Source organism: Crinia signifera, chromosome 1 (genome assembly GCF_055691185.1).
Source record: "Crinia signifera chromosome 1, ASM5569118v1, whole genome shotgun sequence".
NCBI classification, from domain to species: Eukaryota; Metazoa; Chordata; class Amphibia; order Anura; family Myobatrachidae; genus Crinia; species Crinia signifera.
In genome coordinates this window covers 386,577,087-386,599,148 of record NC_139217.1, presented here as the reverse complement: position 1 = coordinate 386,599,148, position 22,062 = coordinate 386,577,087, and the positions used below count along the sequence as shown (strand labels likewise).

At 41.7% G+C, this 22,062-nt stretch overlaps 1 protein-coding gene across 1 annotated transcript in view; it reads right to left on the bottom strand.

Annotated features, from left to right (window-relative positions):
- The window catches only part of FBN2 (fibrillin 2), a 224,848-nt gene that overhangs the window by 9,586 nt on the left and 193,200 nt on the right, over positions 1–22,062 (bottom strand). The window contains exons 53-60 of the mRNA XM_083151552.1: positions 21,266–21,385; positions 20,440–20,562; positions 13,014–13,145; positions 10,329–10,451; positions 7,082–7,288; positions 6,187–6,312; positions 5,238–5,360; positions 884–1,000 (exon numbers count right to left, since the gene is read on the bottom strand). Coding sequence (XP_083007678.1) covers positions 884–1,000; positions 5,238–5,360; positions 6,187–6,312; positions 7,082–7,288; positions 10,329–10,451; positions 13,014–13,145; positions 20,440–20,562; positions 21,266–21,385 — 1,071 coding nt within the window. The remainder of the gene's footprint in view (positions 1–883; positions 1,001–5,237; positions 5,361–6,186; positions 6,313–7,081; positions 7,289–10,328; positions 10,452–13,013; positions 13,146–20,439; positions 20,563–21,265; positions 21,386–22,062) is intronic.

Sequence of the window (22,062 nt, the reverse complement as noted above, 5' to 3'; positions counted from 1 at the left end):
AGGTTGACACAATCATTAGGTCGACATGGGATTTTTTACCTGAATGTCAACAAAGTCGACATGGACACAGTTTTCAGTGCACCACATCCACTTGCATCACTCGCTTCGCTCGCAATGCTTTGGGCTCGGTGCCTCGCTGCGCTCTGCACACTATTTAATTCTCCGACCACGCTGTAGTGGATGGTAGGGCATGAAATACCGCCTTTCAGCACATTTCGGCTAAAAAACAGTGAAAAACCCCGTCGACCTTTTGACCGCCGACCTAGACACTGTCAACCTAAAGCTTGTGTCAACCTGATGACCTGTCGACCTAAACCCATGTTGACATATCCCCATGTCGACATAATGGTGTCGACCCAATGCTTGTCGACCAACTTGCTGTAGACCCAATGACCGTCTCCCGCTTAGATGCAACCTAATGAGTCTTGGACATATCTCAGATGCAGTACGCTTCTTAGGAGGTGTACCTTTAGCAGAATGCTTGGTGTAAAGATGATTATGATACCAGCAGCACCATTGCGTTGGTTATGATTGGCTGCTTACAAGTGACCTCTTAAGGTGATAGTACTTAATTTATTAGTGTTATGACTGTATTTCACTTTGGGAGGTTATAATAAGTGGGGTTCTGAGTCCTTGTGGGGACATTTTGTGGAATCAAGTCTGCTGCAAGTAAATGCATAAGTAATGAGTGATAGGGTACTGAAATTATTTTTGTCTATATTTTGTAATGCTAAGGACAACGTGCAGTATGGTAGATTGTCCATCACTGTTTTAGGATATCACAACAGGGCAACATAAAGATTTTATTCTAATGATAAAATTAGAAAAATACATGGTTGTTTTCTTTTACAGATGCACGGTGCTGTACTTAAGATGTTCTCACCAATGCAAGCAGTGTGATGCTGGGTAAAACCTGGAGGACATTTACAACTGAAACTTCCAACATTGTTGACACAGAGGAACTGGCAGTTGTGTTGTTTGGTTTGACATTCATCAAGATCTAGAATAAACAAGAGATCCCAGTTAAGCAGCTTTCGGAGACACACACTGTACGTTTCACTTCAGCCACAAGGCAGGTGCACTCATGTTTTTGTCTAAAATTTTTGCAGATGTTATTCAAGTGCAAGTCTGAAATATTTCCTTTTTTCCTGTTTGAGGCCACAGGCTTAGACACAATTGGCTAGCTGTGTTATATGTAGATAAGTACCTAGATATTAACTTATTTTCTGTAGGGTAGCGGTAAGTTAGCAATCTATATTGTTCCGTTGTGGGAGTGTTTTTTAACCAATAGATTATGCTGGATAGACGTGAACAAAATACATTCACAATTCCACTACACTACAGAAAAATGTACAGTATGTTGCAATCATGTCACTAACATAAACATGTGGGACATTTATTCAGAAGATGTACTTGGAGAAAGAGATAAAGTACTAGCCAATCAGCCCCTAAGTATCATTTTTCAATCACAGGCTATAACAGCAGTTAGGAACTGATTGGCTGGTACTTTAGAGTCTATTTACTAAAATTTGAATTAGGTGCTGATTGGTTGGTACTTTATCTCAGTCCACTTAACTGCCATGTTACAGGCTCTGTTTTAAAATGACAGTTAGGATCTGATTGGCTGATATTTGATCCATTTTATGTCCACCCAAGGCTTAGTAAATGGACCCCTTTATCTCTCTCCACTTTCTTTACTCTTCGGGGGAAATTTACTAAGATGGCAGTTCTATTACACATGGGATGTTGCTATGGGCAACCAATCTATCTATTATCTTCTAGAAGGTGCTAACAAAATAAAAACTATATTCCACATGTGATGTTGCCATGGGCAACCAATCAGAATCTAACTCACATCTCAGTAAATTTCCCCCTTCAAGTCTTAGTACATATGCCGTATTATGTGGAAAATATTTATAACTGATTAATAAAGAATGGGGTTCGTTAGGATTCATTTCCACATTATTGTGACCATTATAATTTTTTTTAACACAGATGAAGGTCATTAAATTATTTTTAAAATGTTACTAATATATAGCTGGGCAATGTTATTACATTTTCACAATACTGGAAGCGCTGAATATATTTAATACTGTACGAAGATACCCTGAAAAAGAAAAAGGGGTGGCTTTAAATGAAACAATAATGGTATCTGCACATGGTCCAGATCAAGAAATCCTGCACATTGCTGACAGTTTGATTTATCGCCTCCAAACTGCTAGATAGTACATCCAACATTTTGGAGGTTAAAAGCGCTGGCAATATGTGGTGATTTCATACAGCCATTAAAACAAAAACAAAAAAAGATCATACAGAGAAAAATCTTAAAGAAAAAGGAGATGAAAAGCTCAGATAGAAAGGCAATTTATTAAAAAGCGTGAAAGTCCAGTCCAATATATCAACAGACATCACTTGAGTTGGACAATTTAAATGTTCTTGGGGATATACACATCTTTATTTAGTCTGTAATTTAGGTTGCACCTATTCAATCACGAAAGGTTTTCAGATCCAAGTTCCAGAAATTCATTTTTCTAGAATAATGGCTGAAGTTTAACATAACTGTGGCCAGGATAAACATGTGTTCTCTCAGTATCTCTGTACATAATTCCACAGCTTTACATATGGTTTCTATCTTTTTGTCTCCGGCAACAATGATATGGATTAAGCCTTTGATTTATTTAATGTAGCACTGGCAAAAAAAACACCTTTTCATATACTATAAAATGTTTGGGAATAAGGCCATATTTTGGAGTAATCCCTGTAAACTGCTAACAATTTGTATGGACAGACATCTGACTGGCTAATACAAAGCCATAATAAAACTGGCAATAGAAAAAGCTGGGATATAACCTTCGAATTCTGCTGTAGAGTAGAGATCATTATTATGCAGCATTCAAACCTTTCTGTGTACTATTAGCCAGTACTTTGGCATTTGTGTTACTTTTGAGTGGTTTGGTAGCTTTTTCTTATCGCAAATCCTGCAAGGACAAGCTATGGGTGACACTACAGCCCAGAGGCTGCTACAACTTTGCCTAATTAAGGTTGGATGCTGGTATACAAATGATTATCCATAGACAGAGAGATAGCCAAACGTTTTAGTAGACAGATAGGCATTCGATGATCTGTTGCTGGTAACCGAGAATGATCTGGAAACAAGGTCAGGAACAAAGCCAGGGAAAACAGAGACGGCGCAAAGATGAAATAAAGCCAAGGGCCAAAGTGTAGCAGCTCAAACAGCAGAACAAGCGTACTCAAACCAGCTAGGCTAGAGTGCAAGCACAAGAATCAGGCACTGGGGGTGGTGTATTAACGACTTAGAGCCAGTCGTTAATACCACATGAAATACCACATGCAATTCACTCGCATCCAATAATTGCACAGGTGCGTACACACGGGTGCGATATGGCTTCCGATATTGCCGATATAGTCCACATCGGAAGCCATATCGCATACCGATTGTGCACTTTTCAGGGCTTGCGAGCCCGATGCGCTGCCGATGCGCGCTCCCGAGTGAGCGCAAATCGGCAGCGACATAGTGAGGGCAGGCAAGACTATATAGTGCAGATCTGCACTATATAGTCTTTGTGCCTTATACTCACCATACCTCCGGCGGCCAGAGGGAGAGGGACGAGTCCTGGGGCTGCGCTGAAGGACGGCTGATGACCCGGCCGGAAGAAGTCACCCTAAAGAGGAGGGGGGGTGATGTCCTGATGTCTGCACGGCACGGCGGGGGACAGCTGTTTGATGTGAACACGCTGACATCCAGAGCCGGCCCTAGCCTAAATGATGCCCTAGGCAAGATTTTGTCTGTTGCCCCCTAGCACCGCCACTAGTTCCACCTCTGACCCTGCTCCCCTTTCCCAGCACCATCAACCCTCATCATAGCAGTCATCATTTTGGTGCTCCTACCTGCATTATTTTAAATAGAAACAGTGCACACAATCGGTGCGCAGCCCAAACAGGGGTGTGTTCTTGCTGGGAAGGGGCATGGCCACACAATAGTACCCCCAATTCAAATTATGCCACACAGTAGTGCCACTTTATTCACATTATATCATGCGATGGTGTCCCTTATTCACGTTACATCACACAGTAGCACCACTTTACCTTATGTACATTACTCCTCACATTATTCACATTATACCCTAAGAAAAAAATCCTGAGAAAATATTGTATTTTAAGCACCTCAATGGCCACACTGCAACCCAGCACAAAGCAGTGTGTGCTGGGCAGAGGAGAAGAGCTGCAGCTGCTGCTGTCACTTAAGGGGAGGGACTCCGGGGCCCCCACTGGGCCCTTCCATCAGACTTTGGCCTGGGTAATTTGTACCCCCTACCCCTTTCTCTCGGCACCCCTGATAATACCACACAGTAATGCGCCTTACACATGACACACATTATTAATGTCCTTATAACCATAATGCCCCTACACAATATGCCAACCTTTATTAATGCCCTTCATACACATAATGACACACATAATGTCCCACACATATGTTGCACATTATTAATGCCCTTATACACATGACACACATAACGCCTGTTACACATATGTTGCACATTATTAATGCACATAATGCCCCTTACACATATGCCGAACACTACTGCACAACCAACCCACCCGCAGATAGCACTCGCACAGCAGCCAACACTGTGTCCTCTGCCTCTGCTTGGATACAGATGTTTCCTCATACATCTTGACTCAATAGGCCATGCAGCTCCTGGCCAGTTCTGCTAACGTTGGGTACATTTTTTGCTGAAAATTCGTCTTATTTACATCGTTATGACCAGCACACACAAGGAGCTTCTAATGATTAAAATGATATGTGGCATGCCTATATTCTGTGAGCGACTGTAGCTGTACCTGCATACGGAATGCTATGTTACAGTTATTTTCATGAATACACTATTTCATATGCAGATACAGCCTCACTCACACACAGAATATAGGCATGCTGCATATCATTTTAATCAGCAGAAGCTGCTGATGCCCCTAGGCATTCCAAATGCCCTAGGCAATTGCCTAGTTGGCCTATGCCTAAGGCCGGCCCTGCTGACATCCCGGGCCCGGCAGGTAATGTCTCTGCTCTCTCCTACATGCTCCCACACGGTCGACATGCTGCCGTGCGATGCGAGTCCCGATGCCATCAGATCGCGTCGGGACTCGCATCGCACGGCAGCATGTCGACCGTGTGTACACACCTTAACTCCAATGGTTTCACTTTCTCTTCCACTTACCTTTGCAGGTTTTCCCGTCCTCTTGCATAATATAGCCACGGGGACATGAACACTGGTATCCACCTTCTGTATTCTTACAGATAAAATTGCATGGCTTGGGGGACTGGGAGCACTCGTCAAGATCTACAAGGTACAGTAGTACAACGGTAACAGAATTGCCAACAGATATGAGTGTAAATGTGTATATATGCACAGACGGCAGAGCACAGGCCTATGTCACCATGAAATATCTTTTATTAAAACATATGTTAGGTCTATTATTTATTACCAGTTATTGCATACATAATACGCAGCACTTTTCAGGGAATATTTGACCAATAACATTCTCATATTATATGAGAATGTTTGACCATTAACAAACAGTCTCTGCCCCATTTTGCTGATTTTTCAAAATAACCTACTCATTAAACATTAAATATGACAATAAATAGTTTACAAAAATAGGGGCACAGCATTACTGCCTTTGTTGTACTTGTGATCTAGAGTATATTTTATGTATTGTACATTTGGATACGTTTAAATGAATACAACTTTTTATTATTTCTAAGTAGTAAATGTAATACCATTGAAAGCAGGGTCAAAAACTTATTTGACACTGTCAAATCAGGAACCACCTTCTACTTTGCTCTTTCCCCCATTATGGCCCTAACAATACTACTTTGAGTTAAAGAATAATTAATATGCTCGGTCATAAATACAGTATTATCATAGTTCAAATAAAAATAAAACTGTGCCCATACTCTACGCGTAATAAATGCAATAGGCATGACAGTTTGGGCAGAAATTTTTTGTCATGTGATTGCTTACAGCGAATGTCATGACAGCTGACAGCTAGATGATGTCATGGGGTGTTTATTGGCAGCACAGTGAGTGTGCAGCTGTGTGGAGGAAAACACATCCTTATATTAACGGCTAATCCAATTCAGAGAGCAATGAAAAGAGATCTTACCAACACACGATGTGCCCCCGATGTCAGTTGTGTAGCCAAAATTACAAAAACATCTGAAAGAGCCAATGTTGTTGACACATTGTCCATTGTGACAGAGGTTTGACATCACTCTACATTCATCTACGTCTGTGCAAATAGATGACATTGTTCAATGAGAATGCAACATGTGGATTAAGGGAGACTTTTCATTGGAATGCTTTTTTATTAAAATATAGTAACAAAGCAGGAATGTGGATATCAAGGACGCACACGCATGTGTACAAAGAGGAGATACAGAAAGTATATTCCCCACATTCCTCACGTGTTTTCATTCTAGAACGGAGTATTTTGGGATACGGACTTACAGCTCAACAATGTATACGTTGGCAGTGAATAGGTCGACACCAGAAGGTGGACATGCACATTGACAAAAGGTTGACATGTCCATGGTCGTCACATGAATAGGTAAACATAAGTTTTTCATGATTTTTAACTTTTTTGGAAAGTTTCATAGATTACTGTTCCCAATTAGAGCCCACTGGATGTTAAAGTACATTGGGGGTCCACGTGCTCAGATGTTGACAATGACACCAACATGAAAAACCTTTTTATGTGTTGACCTTTGCTATGTTGACCTTTGGCATGTGTTGACCTTTTGTCAATGTCGACTTGTGTGTATGACAACACAGGAAAAGGGTTTATTACTATCCCTCTTACTACAGTATAATTCCAATACATTGATAAATAAGAATACATACTTCACTTTTGATCTCCAATATCCACATGACTGCAGTATGTTCTAGCATAGGTACAGAGCCAACATTGTGCAATGTGCAATCATTCAGTAAGAAGATGTTTTCTAATCTGTGCAGTAGCAAGAACATTTATACTATTAAACACACACACTTGAACCTACCTCTCCCATCCGTGGTGTATCCTGGTCCGTGTGGACAAAGTTTCTTAAATTGAGTTGTACCTGGCAGAGGGCAGATCTCGCACTGGTTGCCCCAGCCTCTACCTCCATTGCAGCAACATTCAGATTTAGTTACATGATTGCGATTGCTGGATGACATCTGACACATTGTTTGCAAAACTTCTGAGAAGCAGAATCCCTGGCGTATGTCTGAAAGCAGAGAGATAGGCAACAGCTTTATACATTGCAAGGTTTTTTTGTGTGTAGTGCAGAGTAGAGGTAGAGCTATTTCAGTGGGCTAAACCTTTTTAATAAGCATCAGATGTAAATATTGAATAATTCTAATGATCAAAATACTAGCTAGCCTGAGCTGGTTTAGGTGTCGGCTTCTCCCTGTGATGTACATAAGATGAGAAGCAACTGACTGCACAGCAATTTGGGAGAATGCTGTCTCCAGTTCTATTTGTGTTAAAGTAAACTTGATCCGTCTATATAATATTTGAAGACATTCTATGTGTCATCTCACCAAAGGAAAATGTACCCAGATACATCAATCACATGCTGCAGAGGATGGGCGTCTGAAGGCGCTCTTCTCCATATTTGGCAGGACATCATCAGTTTAATTTCTAATGCTCTCAAATCCCCATACACAGTAACATGAACCTACATTTTTCCTTCTCCCTTCTCAAAGGCATTTATTGAATGACTGCGTATTCCTAAGGATCTTAGCATGCATGCGCAAGGCCATCTTATAAAAAAGTAGTAGGATTTTATTGCATCTGGCCTACGCAAGTTGATTGACAAGAAGCCGGCGTTTGGGGGTGGTAACTGGACGTTTCCTAGAAGTCTCAGAAAAAATGCAGGGATGCCCAGGCATTTGAAGGGAAGTCAACCAACAAGCAAGTTCTGGGCTATGCACAGACTGCACACACTGGAAAAATCATTTGATGGTGAGCAGTTTGCATATGGTTTTGCAGCTAATCTTCAATCTGTGTAATGTACGCAAATCTTGTATAGCAAGGCGGGATTTCACTTTGGCTGGGCAGAGATTACCTGATAGCAGCCCAGCAATCAGGTCTGAAAAAGACCCGGGGGTAGATTTATTAAGCTCGGTGAAGTGATAAAGTGTCTGTTTTTTATCACCGGCCAATCAGCTCCTACCTGTCATTTTTCAAACCAAGCCTGTAACTTCACAGGTAGGAGCTGATTGGCCGGTGATAAAGTACCAGCCACATTATCACTTCACCAAGGTTAATAAATCTGCCCCCCAATATCCAGCGTTATCACCTTATTTATGAGGGTTTTTCTTTATTTAAAAGTATTATAATAAACAATCGTACACTGAGAAACAAAGACAATTATTCTCAGTCATCTATTTATCTGTTGCTAATTCAATTGCATTACTACTTTTATAATACTTTTATCTGTTGTCTTATTAGCTTATCCTAAATTCCAAAAGAACACCCACCTTTTTCTTTGTGCCAATTAATATACCGTGGTATCCAGTGCCGCCATAACCTTTTTGGTGTGAGTGTGTGTGTGTGTGGGGGGGGGGGGGGGGGGGATTATTTAAGTGTTTAGTGCACCAGCGGCCACCCAATAGCACTCGATGACGCAAATCAAGTATTGCTCTGTTAGGGCATGCACAGCCGCCACTGCTGATATCACTGTTATGTTGTACCGTTATTTTGACAGGCTAGTAACTAGTATGAATTAGATTTCAATGCCTTCATTTAACATGATTTTGGTTTGGCTTTCCTTTCCATCTTTATTTAATTAGAAACAAACTATTTTATATAAATTGTATGATACAATTAAACATTTGGGGTAGAGTTCCACGTCCAGATATGGATTGCCATCACTGGCTTAGGTAGCACTTGTCAAAACATGGTTGATATCACGTTCACCAATATATGTCATGTAGCAGTTCATAAAATATAACCCATATTGTGCGAACAAATATCCAGTACAATCATTTGCAGTGGATGTAAAATGAAAAAATACAGACTATCAGGCCTTTACTAGAAACCGAGCAAAGGAAAAACATGATCTTGAGTAAGTTGAGGTTGAAAATCCTTTGTCAAATGAAAGACACAATACAATTTTATACAGTGTAATGCTTCCAGACTTTTTTTTAATGATGTATGGCCCTTTATTTGAGTCTTAATTACTTTACCACAGTATAACTCTTATGTCATCTTAAAAATATTATTTGTGCAACTTCTAGTGATCATTTGCTATGTTTCCACTCCAAGTTAAACGTTACAGCTATTGTTACTATTTTGAATAAGAAAATTGCAGATGTCTCCTGCCGCGTCTTATTTCTGAAAATCCATAAAAACATAATGAAGGTGACTGTGTGAACGCAGACTGGAAAATGATGTACGGTAGCAGAAAATGGGTCTCCTTTTGTCAATGTTTAGCTTTTTTCTTTAATATAATTAGATTAACCTCTTCAACGGCAGAAACATAGTTTAGCTCTAATGAAGTAAATGGTCAACTATTTTGGAGGAAACATTTTTCTTTCCTTTACTAGTACATTAAAACAGATGCAATTGGCTAATAAAGATGGCAACACAGTATTAAATACATGTTTCTTAGTTCTTCCTATGGTTATAACTGCAGCCATAAATATATACTGTACTTAATGCCCTCAATCCTAACTCCTTTCATTCATTCTTCCCTATTGTAAGCAATTTTATATTCATAACAAATTGCATCCTAGCAGGACTGTATTGCAATCTGGTGGGACTGCCATGCTATAGATTCCTATCCTTGTGTATCCCTCCTATTGTCCCTATAGATTGTAAGCTTGAGAGCAGGGCCCTCCTACCTCTATATCGGTTGTTACTACCCAGTTTGCTGTATCACTGTTTCCAATTGTAAAGCACAATGGAATATTCTGCATTATACAAGAAACCGAAAATAAATAATACACTGCTTCAAATTCCAATGCAGTACTCTGGCACAATATGAATTGCAAACACTACACACACAAACTACACAATGGTGTTAGTAAAAGATGTGAAGCATAAGGAAACACATGTGTAGCTTTATACAGATGCAGAGCACATTAGAAAGATGCTTTCATTTTCCTACACCTAGTTATGTTGTCCTTGTAAGAGTACCCATAGCGGTGCCTTAAGTCTTAAGGATTTCATCGCTGCAATGGAATTTTTTAAGCATTGATCCTTTACCCTTATGTTAGTTTTCATGACTTGAGAACATCTTTGGTTTTAAGATTATTTACCTAAGCATTCAGTTCCTGAGACAGACTGAAATCCTTCATTACAGTCACACCGGTAGCTTCCGATGGAATTGACACAACGACCATTTTCACAGATACCCGGTTTGCTGAGACATTCATTTTCATCTTTAACATGTCAGAAAGAAAATATAAACAGAGAAGTAAAATGTTATAACAATAATGGAATTTTTTTTTTTTACTATATTGCTGCAAATTAAATACAGTATAGGAAGCTTCATGTACCCGTAGATATAGCATTTTACCCATAACTTAAATATAGCGTTACAATGTCTGTTCTACATTGTGCTATGTTCAGAAATGTTTCACAGATTAACTCAATGTACAGAAATGTAACAGTTAGGCTGTTTAAAAATTTGAGTGTGGATATTGTGGTGAATTAAATGTCTAGACTGTGTTGTTATTTAAAGTAGATGACAGACAAAACCTTTGTTACCCATATACCACTATAATTTTTCAATTGGCAGCGGTACTCGGAGACTGTTTGACTTTTTATATTTGTCTGTATCCCATAATCAGGCGCAAAAAAGTTTCCAATATTTCGGGGTACACAGACCCCATTGTCAACATTGCAGTATGTTCTGTCTGTGTACCTCAAAATGTTGGAAACCTTTTTTTCACCTGATTATGGGATAAAAACTTTAAAAAAAAATGTAAGTCTCCGAGTGCCGCTGCCTATCGAAAAGTTGCACTATTTATTCTGAGGGCACCCAAGCACACTTTATCCAGCAAGTGTGAGTCCCGATCTGTTCCCCAGACTATATATATATATATATATATATATATATATATATAAAGTTTATAAAAGATTAACACACAGAGGACAGCACACATTCATAATAATGCTTATTTAATGAAAAGAATGAAAAAGGCAACGCAAGGCACAACAGCTGGATCACAGGATTTAGTCATAATGAGGAAATTAATTAGTCACCCATCTAATAAAGGCTTTAAAGGCTACCATTTCGGTGGACGTTACACCTTCATCCTGGACTGCATACATACTAACTGAACCAGGCTGTATTTATATAGGTAACCAAATTAAAACACACTCGTCATATCACAATGCATGAAAACCACAGAAATAGCATGGACCTCATGACAGCACCCTTAAGGGCTCGCCCGATTAAACCCATCTTCGAACTTAGATCGTTCCTTAAGATGATAAGGTAGTCTGCAAAGTTTGAAGACTATTAGTTACGAGTACTACGCCGCTGGGAAGCCGAGTCAGAGGTCAAAAGGGCTGCAGATCTGACTTCCGGCTCAGGTCCGATGCGCATGGGACTGCACATCGGACCTGAGGGGGACATCAAACACATGCAATTTGGGATGATTTCTCGGCCCGATCCATCGGGATCAGGTGAAATCATCCCAAATCGGACTAGTGTATGGGCACCTTTAGAATATATAAGTTGTACTGTGCTTGGGACTTGAGACTTTCAATCTCCCACCGCCATTCCCGACGAGGGAAATGGCGGTGGGGCCCTATTCAATGCTGTCTTCCTCGACAGCATTGAACAGGGATCTCGGCAGAACGTGCCCAACTTCACAAGGAGTCGGGAACCTTCTGCCGAGAACAGCCAGGAATTGAAAAGCTCCCGGCCAAAGTTCTCAGATTCCCGGCCGCTTCTTGTGGCCACGCCCCCCCTTCTTGACGCTCGGCAGGAGGGACATTGAATCTCACCTGCAAAATCTCAGTCGAGCAGACCTAGAACGGAACAGGGTCACGGTTGTCGGGTCAGACCGACAGTTGTGACCCAACATTGAATACCCCACATACTGTAGACGGAATGGGATCATTCGTCAGACTGCATTTAGGTCTACAGTCATTAGGTCGACCCCACTAGGTCGACTGGCAGGAAGGTCGACCTGACTTAAGGTCGACATGGGCCAAGGTCGACATAACTTAAGGTCGAATTTGCATAAAGGTCGACATGAGGAAGGTTGACTGGTCATAAGGTCGACATGGGTTTTTCACTGTTTTTTGATCCGAATGTCGACACAGTCGACATGGACACAGTTGGCAATGAGAATCGGACCCTCGCATCGCTCGCTTCGCTCGCCATGCTTCAGGCACACTATTTTATTCTCCCACCACGCCCTAGTGGATGGTAGGGCATGAAATACCGCCTGTCGGCTCAAAAAACAGTGAAAAACCCATGTCGACCTTATGACCAGTCGACCTTCCTCATGTCGACCTTTATGCAAATTCGACCTTAAGTCATGTCGACCTTGGCCCATGTCGACCTTAAGTCAGGTCGACCTTCCTGCCAGTCGACCTAGTGGGGTCGACCTAATGACTGTAGACCTAAATGCAGTCTGACGAATGACCGCATCCCCTGTAGACAGTACTCCTGTACTGTACACTGTATAAGGCATTGGTTCCCAAACTGTGGTCCAGGACCAATACATAGCAGTTATAGGCAATGCAATAGGCAAAACCAGAGCTTGTGGTTGCCAATCATAAAAAATGCAGGCACAAAAAAGCCATTCTGGTCCCTCTCCACATAAAGTGAACCTAAGGATTTTTTTCTAAACATCTCAAGAAACTTTGTCCTAGGGGATCTGTGAAAATATTCTGATTCTCTAGGGCACAATGATTCAAAAATGTTGGGAATCACTGGTATAGGGTGAAGAAATGAAGGAGAAAACATTAAACTGAATCCTTACCTATACATCCTTCTCCATCAGGCCGCCGTGTCATTCCAGGAGGACAAATACACATAAAGGTGCCAATAAGGTTTTTACAAAGCATCCCCCTGGATTCACAGTCATGGAGACCCTCTAAACACTCATCAAGATCTGTAACACAGAACACGAATTTCAGCACCTACAGAAATAGCCTACTCCATGTTTACATAACAATTAACCCCTTCCCGCCGCAGCCTGTTTTTGCCTTCCTGACAGAGCCCTTTTTTTCAAATCTGACAGGTATCACTTAAGTGGGGATAACTTTTTTTTGCTTTTACTTATCCCAGTGATTTTGAGATTGTTTTCTCGTGACACATTGTATTTCAAGTTAGTGGTAAATTTTGGTCGATACAGTCTGTGTTTTTTTGTGAAAAATACCAAAATGTCATAAAAAAATTGAAAATTTTGCAATTTTCAAAATGTAAAATTTTCTGCTTGTGAGACAAATAATCATACCACTCAAAATAGTTAATAACTAACAATCATACCCCTCAAAATAGTTAATAACTAACAAAGACCATATGTCTACTTTATGTTGCCATCATTATTTCAACCTCTTTTTAATTTTTGTGGACACTAGGAGGCTTAAAATATGAATGAAATTTTCTTGAAAATTTGAGAATTTGCTAAACACTGATTTTTTTAGGGACCAGTTCAGTTCTGATGTGACTTTGAGGGACTTGTATGTGAGACACCCCCATAAATGATGCCATTTCAAAAACTGCACCCCTCACAGTATTCAAAACAGCATTTTGGAAGTTTGTTAACCCTTTAGGTGTTTCACAGGAATTAAAACAAAGTGTAGGTGAAATTTCAAAATTTCATTTTTTTTGCAGATTTTCAATTTTAATACATTTTTCTAAGGAACACAGTAGATTTTACTAGAGAAATGTGACTAAAAATTGATTCCCCCAATTCTTTTGTTTTCATAAATATCCTATATGTGGCCCTAGTGTGCACGTTGACCAAACCACAGGCTTCATAATAGAAGGAGCACCTACTTGATTTTGGAGCCTCCTTTTTATGAGATTATTTTTTAGGCACCATGTAGGTTTCTAGGCACCATAAGATGCTAAAAGTTAGGAACCCCCCCACAAGTGACCCCATTTTGCAAACTACACCCCTCAGGGAATTCATCTAGGGGTATAGTGTACATTTCAAACCCCCAGGGGTTTCACCAATTTTGGTACAACTGGGCTGTGAAAATGAAAAATTACATTTTTTTACACAAAAATGCAGTTCTGGCTCAAAATTTTTCATTTTCACAAGGAATGAAGGAGACAAAGCACCCCAAAATCTGTGCCCCAATTTCTCCCGAGTACGGCAATGCCTCATATGTGACCAAAAAATACCATTTGGGTGCATGGCAGGACTCAGAAGGGAAGGAGTGATTTTTGGATTTTGCAGCACAGATTCTGGTGGAATGAATGGTGGGTGCTATGTTGCATTAGCAAGACCCCCGAAGCACCAATACAGTGGAACCCCCCACAATTGACCCCATTTTGCAAACTACTCCCCTCAGGGAATTCATCTAGGGGTATAGTGTACATTTCAAACCCCCAGGGGTTTCACCAATTGTGGTACAACTGGGCTGTGAAAATGAAAAATTACATTTTTTTACACAAAAATGCAGTTCTGGCTCAAAATTTTTCATTTTCACAAGGAATGAAGGAGACAAAGCACCCCAAAATCTGTGCCCCAATTTCTCCCGAGTACGGCAATGCCTCATATGTGACCAAAAAATACCATTTGGGTGCATGGCAGGACTCAGAAGGGAAGGGGTGATTTTTGGATTTTGCAGCACAGATTCTGGTGGAATGAATGGTGGGTGCTATGTCGCATTAGCAAGACCCCCGAAGCACCAATACAGTGGAACCCCCCCACAAGTGACCCCATTTTGCAAACTACACCCCTCAGGGAATTCATCTAGGGGTATAGTGTACATTTCAAACCCCCAGGGGTTTCACCAATTGTGGTAAAACTGGGCTGTGAAAATGAAAAATTACATTTTTTTACACAAAAATGCAGTTCTGGCTCAAAATTTTTCATTTTCACATAGAATGAAGGAGACAAAGCACCCCAAAATCTGTGTCCCAATTTCTCCCGAGTATGGCAATGCCTCATATGTGACCAAAAAATACCATTTGGGTGCATGGCAGGACTCAGAAGGGAAGGAGTGATTTTTGGATTTTGCAGCACAGATTCTGGTGGAATGAATGGTGGGTGCTATGTTGCATTAGCAAGACCCCCGAAGCACCAATACAGTGGAACCCCCCCACAAGTGACCCCATTTTGCAAACTACACCCCTCAGGGAATTCATCTAGGGGTATAGTGTACATTTCAAACCCCCAGGGGTTTCACCAATTGTGGTACAACTGGGCAGTGAAAATGAAAAATTACATTTTTTTTACACAAAAATGCAGTTCGGGCTCAAAATTTTTCATTTTCACAAGGAATGAATGAGACAAAGCACCCCAAAATCTGTGCCCCAATTTCTCCCGAGTACGGCAATGCCTCATATGTGACCAAAAATGGCAGGACTCAGAAGGGAAGGAGTGATATTTGGATTTTGCAGCACACATTCTGGTGGAATGAATGGTGGGTGCTATGTCGCATTAGCAAGACCCCCGAAGCACCAATACAGTGGAACCCCCCCACAAGTGACCCCATTTTGCAAACTACACCCCTCAGGGAATTCATCTAGGGATATAGTGTACATTTCAAACCCCCAGGGGTTTCACCAATTGTGGTACAACTGGGCTGTGAAAATGAAAAATTACATTTTTTACACAAAAATGCAGTTCGGGCTCAAAATTTTTCATTTTCACAAGGAATGAAGGAGACAAAGCACCCCAAAATCTGTGCCCCAATTTCTCCCGAGTACGGCAATGCCTCATATGTGACCAAAAAATACCATTTGGGTGCATGGCAGGACTCAGAAGGGAAGGAGTGATTTTTGGATTTTGCAGCTCAGATTCTGGTGGAATGAATGGTGGGTGCTATGTGGCATTAGCAAGACCCCCGAAGCACGGTGAAATGATGAACCTAATAATCCATAGATGTGTGGTATATTTTAAAACACTCCTTTATACATAGGCCGGGTTTGTCGGGGCAAGTTTCACAGTGGAAAATAGTATCCTTTCTTATTCCTTTTTATAGCAAACTTTGCACCTTTTTTGTGTCCTGCCCTTTTTTGCAGTGGAGGGGATTTCGTTAGGAAAATGCTGCCCTGGTACAATACGGGGGCCAGTACTAGAAGTACTGGGGCCCTCTGCCTGCTGATTCCCAAATATTAGGCCCTTTATGACTTCCTCTTGAAAGTGCATAAATGTCCCCCTCTGGCTGGTAGAACGGAATAGCACGTAAGCGTTATACAGTGCCATCTGGATGATATACACGGCCAGCTTCTTGTACCAGATTTTTGTTTTCCGCAGGGCACTGTACGGCTTCAGTACCTGATCTGAAAGATCCACTCCGCCCATGTACTTATTGTAATCTAGGATACAATTAGGTTTTGAGGTGTGGGTACTGGTACCTCGTACAGGGACGGAGGTGGTACTGTCTCCATGAATTGTTGTCAGTATAAGGACATCCCTCTTGTCCTTATATTTGACCAACAACATATTTTCGGTGGATTGTGCCCTGCTTTCACCCCTTCTCAGTACTTGGGCAATGTGCGTTTTTGGGAGGCCTCTTTGGTTCTTGCGCACAGTACCGCAAGCTGCTGTACCTCTTGAACCAAGGGCCTTAAACAGGGGGATGATAGTGTAAAAGTTATCCACATAGAGGTGATAACCTTTATCCAGGAAGGGGTGCACTAAATCCCAGACAATTTTTCCACTAACACCTACGAGGGAGGGGGGGCATTCTGGCGGTTCAATTCTTGAATCCTTCCCTTCATATACCCTAAACCTGTGGGTGTACCCTGAGGTGCTTTCACACAGTTTATACATTTTTATGCCATACCTTGCCCTCTTACTGGGAAGGTACTGGCGGAATTTAACCCTTCCTTTAAAATGTATAAGGGACTCATCGATACAAATAAATTTTTCAGGGATGTACATCTCTGCAAATTTGGCACTGAAATGATCAATGACCGGCCTGACTTTGAATAGCCGGTCAAAGGTGGGATCATCTCTGGGTGGGCACTGTGCATTATCGGTGTAATGTAAAAATGTAAGGATTGTCTCAAAACGAGTCTGAGCCATGGCCATACGGTAAAGTGGGGTGCTGTACAGAACATCTGTACTCCAATATTGCCTAATTTCTGGCTTTTTTTACTATGCCCATATGTAACACCAGACCCCAAAACGTCATCATCTCTACTGCATCTACAGGGGTCCACCTAGCAAATGATGACGTGGGGTTTTGAGCAATAAACTGCTGGGCATATAAATTACTTTGGTCCACCATTAAATTTATAAAATCATCAGAGAAAAATAATTTGAAAAAGTCAATTTCTCTGAGACCTGTTGAATCAAATTGGATTCCTGGGATGGCCAAAAACTCAGGAACCTGGGGCTCAAAATTATCTGGTGGTGGGGTCCATACGGGATCAATCATTTGGGGGGGGGTCTCAGCTGCTCTACGGGGGCGTCTTTGAGGGGGTCCCTCATCACTAGAGGAGGAAGATGAGGTTAAGACGAATCCTTCAAATTCCCCGCTTGCATCACTGGCTGTGTCAGAGTCAGAGGCAAGCATGGCATATGCCTCCTCCGCTGAATACATTCTTCTGGATGACTGGGATGACATTTGGGATGACATTTGGGATGCCATTTTTATTTTTGTGTTTCTGTAAGTGTAATGTTTCAACACGTGTATAGTGTAGGGGGGGTACAAACTTTATTTCAACACGGGGGTATGTAGTGTGTAGTGTGTATGTAGTGCAGAAAAAAAAATACTTTATACAGGAATTTGATCCCAATAAAAAAAAAAAATAGATCAACCCTGTGCCGAAAATGCTGATCAGTGATGTACGTCACTGATCAGCGCTCAGCGGCCACAGGACACCCACAAAAGCAACGTGGGTGTAAAAACAATTTAAAAAAAATAAACCACAGCACTCTCCAAAAAAAAAATAATTTAAAAAAACTGCAGAAAAAAAATTATATCAACCCTGTGCCAAAAATGCTGTTCAGTGATGTACGTCACTGATCAGCGCTCAGCGGCCACAGGACACCCACAAAAGCAACGTGGGTGTAAAAACAATTTAAAAAAAAAAAACCACAGCACTCTCCAAAAAAAAAAAACAATTTAAAAAAACTGCAGAAAAAAAATTATATCAACCCTGTGCCAAAAATGCTGTTCAGTGATGTACGTCACTGATCAGCGCTCAGCGGCCACAGGACACCCACAAAAGCAACGTGGGTGTAAAAACAATTTAAAAAAAATAAACCACAGCACTCTCCAAAAAAAAACAATTTAAAAAAACTGCAGAAAAAAAATTATATCAACCCTGTGCCAAAAATGCTGTTCAGTGATGTACGTCACTGATCAGCGCTCAGCGGCCACAGGACACCCACAAAAGCAACGTGGGTGTAAAAACAATTTAAAAAAAATAAACCACAGCACTCTCCAAAAAAAAAACAATTTAAAAAAACTGCAGAAAAAAAATTATATTAACCCTGTGCCAAAAATGCTGTTCAGTGATGTACGTCACTGATCAGCGCTCAGCGGCCACAGGACACCCACAAAAGCAACGTGGGTGTAAAAACAAAGCCCCACTGCACTCTCCAAAAAAAAAAACTGCAGATCAGTGATGCAGTGATGCAACACTGATTAGCAGTGAGGGGCAGCAGGCACACAACTGTGGGTGCAACCTGACAGGGTATATATAAAAAAAAAAACCTGCACCCCCAAAAAGTTGCTGATCAGTTAATTTATACTGGGGGGGGGGGGGGGCACAAAAGGGGGGGCAGCAGGGGGGGCAGCAGTCAGTTGCACAGGCAGCACAACCTTTGGTGCAACTGACAGGTATATATATAAAGAAAAAAAACCTGCACCCCCAAAAAGTTGCTGATCAGCACAGATATACTGATCAGCACAAAAGGGGGGGCAGCAGACACAAAATATAGCACTCTCTATCACTCTCTGTCACTATCTCTCACTATCTCTCACTATCTCTCACTATCTCTCACTATCTGTCACTCTATGACACTGCAGCAGCAGCACACAGAAAGTCACAAGATCCAGGAAGCATCCAGCTGCTGGCAGCACGCTACCAGCGGTGATCAGATAAGTATCAGGCAAGGATCAGGTCAGTATATCACGACAGATTGGCACGGTGACCGATCTGCACGCAATTCCAGACCGGAATGGCGTCTGCAGCGCAGTCACCGTTAGTTTAAATCACGCGCCATGGCTGTGATTGGTCCGTCACAGCCTTGGGGGCAGGTGGGGTGAGGTGTGGTCATCACCGGTGACCCCCTCACGCCCCCTCACACCCGGCGGTGATTGATCCCTGTGTTACCGAGCGTCTGATTCGCCGGTAACACAGGAAAACGCTGCGATTGGCTGTTCACATTGAACAGCCAATCGCAGCGATCGCCGACGGGGGGGTGGCATCGCCGCCCCCCCGGGCATGCTGGGACATGTCTGCTGTCAGGGACAGCAGACATCGTCCCTCTGTCACTGCGTCCCTAGACGCGATGACAGTTTAAAGTCATGACGTATATATACGTCATGTGTCGGGAAGTACATCCCGGCCATGACGTATATATACGTCAAATGTTGGGAAGGGGTTAAATACATTATTCCAAACAAAAATGACACTGCAGCAGCAGCACACAGAAAGTCACAAGATCCAGGAAGCATCCAGCTGCTGGCAGCACGCTACCAGCGGTGATCAGATAAGTATCAGGCAAGGATCAGGTCAGTATATCACGACAGATTGGCACGGTGACCGATCTGCACGCAATTCCAGACCGGAATGGCGTCTGCAGCGCAGTCACCGTTAGTTTAAATCACGCGCCATGGCTGTGATTGGTCCGTCACAGCCTTGGGGGCAGGTGGGGTGAGGTGTGGTCATCACCGGTGACCCCCTCACGCCCCCTCACACCCGGCGGTGATTGATCCCTGTGTTACCGAGCGTCTGATTCGCCGGTAACACAGGAAAACGCTGCGATTGGCTGTTCACATTGAACAGCCAATCGCAGCGATCGCCGACGGGGGGGTGGCATCGCCGCCCCCCCGGGCATGCTGGGACATGTCTGCTGTCAGGGACAGCAGACATCGTCCCTCTGTCACTGCGTCCCTAGACGCGATGACAGTTTAAAGTCATGACGTATATATACGTCATGTGTCGGGAAGTACATCCCGGCCATGACGTATATATACGTCAAATGTTGGGAAGGGGTTAAATACATTATTCCAAACAAAAATGTAATACTGTACATTATTTCTTACCTTTACACATCCTCTGATCCTCTCTAAGGACATAGCCGACAGGACATGTACATTCATATGCACCATATGTGTTAATACACCTAAATGCACATATTAGTGGATTCAGTGCACATTCATTGATATCTGGGGAGATAAATAAAATCATTCATGTAATATGTATTTCTTAATATGAAACAACAGATACAAAGCAATTGATATAAAGAGTTAGTACCTATTTATTCAGTTAAGACAGTCAGTTCAGTCAGACATTTTCTTATCAATTGTGAGAACTTTGGAACATGTATAGGCAGTGCTACTAGTGTCAGCAACTGGTGTGGGCATATGTACAGGAAGCCTTGCTACTACTGTCAGCAACTGGTGTCGGCATATGTACAGGCAGCCGTGCTACTACCGTCAGCAACTGGTGTCGGCATATGTACAGGCAGCCGTGCTACTACCATCAGCAACTGGTGTGGGCATTATGTATAGGCAGCACTACTACTGTTTGCAACTGGTGTGGGCATTATGTTTAAGCAGCGCTACTACTGTTGGCAACTGATGTGGGCAAATGAATAGGCAGTGCTTCTTCTGTCGGCAGCTGCGGTATCACGGGTGCTGGTGTGCTGGTCATTAGGGGGTACCTTGGCACTCCCGTGCACACACCTGTGTAGTTTATAACTTAAAACACATGTACAATGTGAACATAACATTTGAACAGTGGATGTAACATTTCTTTTAACCATCCTTCCTGTGTTTACCTTCTATCTCCATGGTTGGGAATTTATGTTCTGTGATATACACCCTAGCTGTACATAGATGGTAAGCACAGACATAGTTACTGATTTACCTTCACAGTTCATCATTGGGCCAGGCTCAAATCCATCTTCACAGGAGCACTCAAAAGTACCAATGACATTAGTGCATGTTCCATTCCCACATGGATTTCCAATGGAACATTCATCAGTATCTAGAATATGATAAATATTATATGTATGAGACACTACATTTATGAAAAATAAACATAAAAGTACAGATAAAATATCTCTAAAACCTATCCATCAGACATTTACAGAAGTATCCTGCTCCCAAGCTGCACTGGACTCTGCACTGCTATTGACCCTGTAGTGTACCATATTTTAGCAATGACGCAAACTGTCACACATACTATAACTATGTTAGTTAAAATACTCAAGTTCAGCATTTTAGTCAGCATCAAAGTAAGTTCAAATCAGGTTCAATAATGTTTATTATATTAATTAATTAAAATTAATTAATTTAATTCATTTGCACATAAATTGAGCTGTGTGTCTTTTAAGAACAAGTATACAGTATTAAGAACAACCTATATTAAAGATAGAGTAAATATGATTTGCAACCATAAGTTAATTCAAACTCAGGGTGACGTCTATGTAATATGTCGCCTTAACCGCTATGCCACCAGCTATATAGTGGGCAGTCACACCTGTTGTGCATGTCATGTTAAGCAGGGGACATAAATACAGTATATACAGAGGTTTTTACACCACTTCTATGTTAATAGAAATAAAAGTTTGGGCGGAGGTGCCTAGCTCGTTACAGTATGGAGAGAGATGAGTAAAGTAGCTGAAGTTTAATGAGCAAGAACTGAGCTTGCTTTGTGAAATT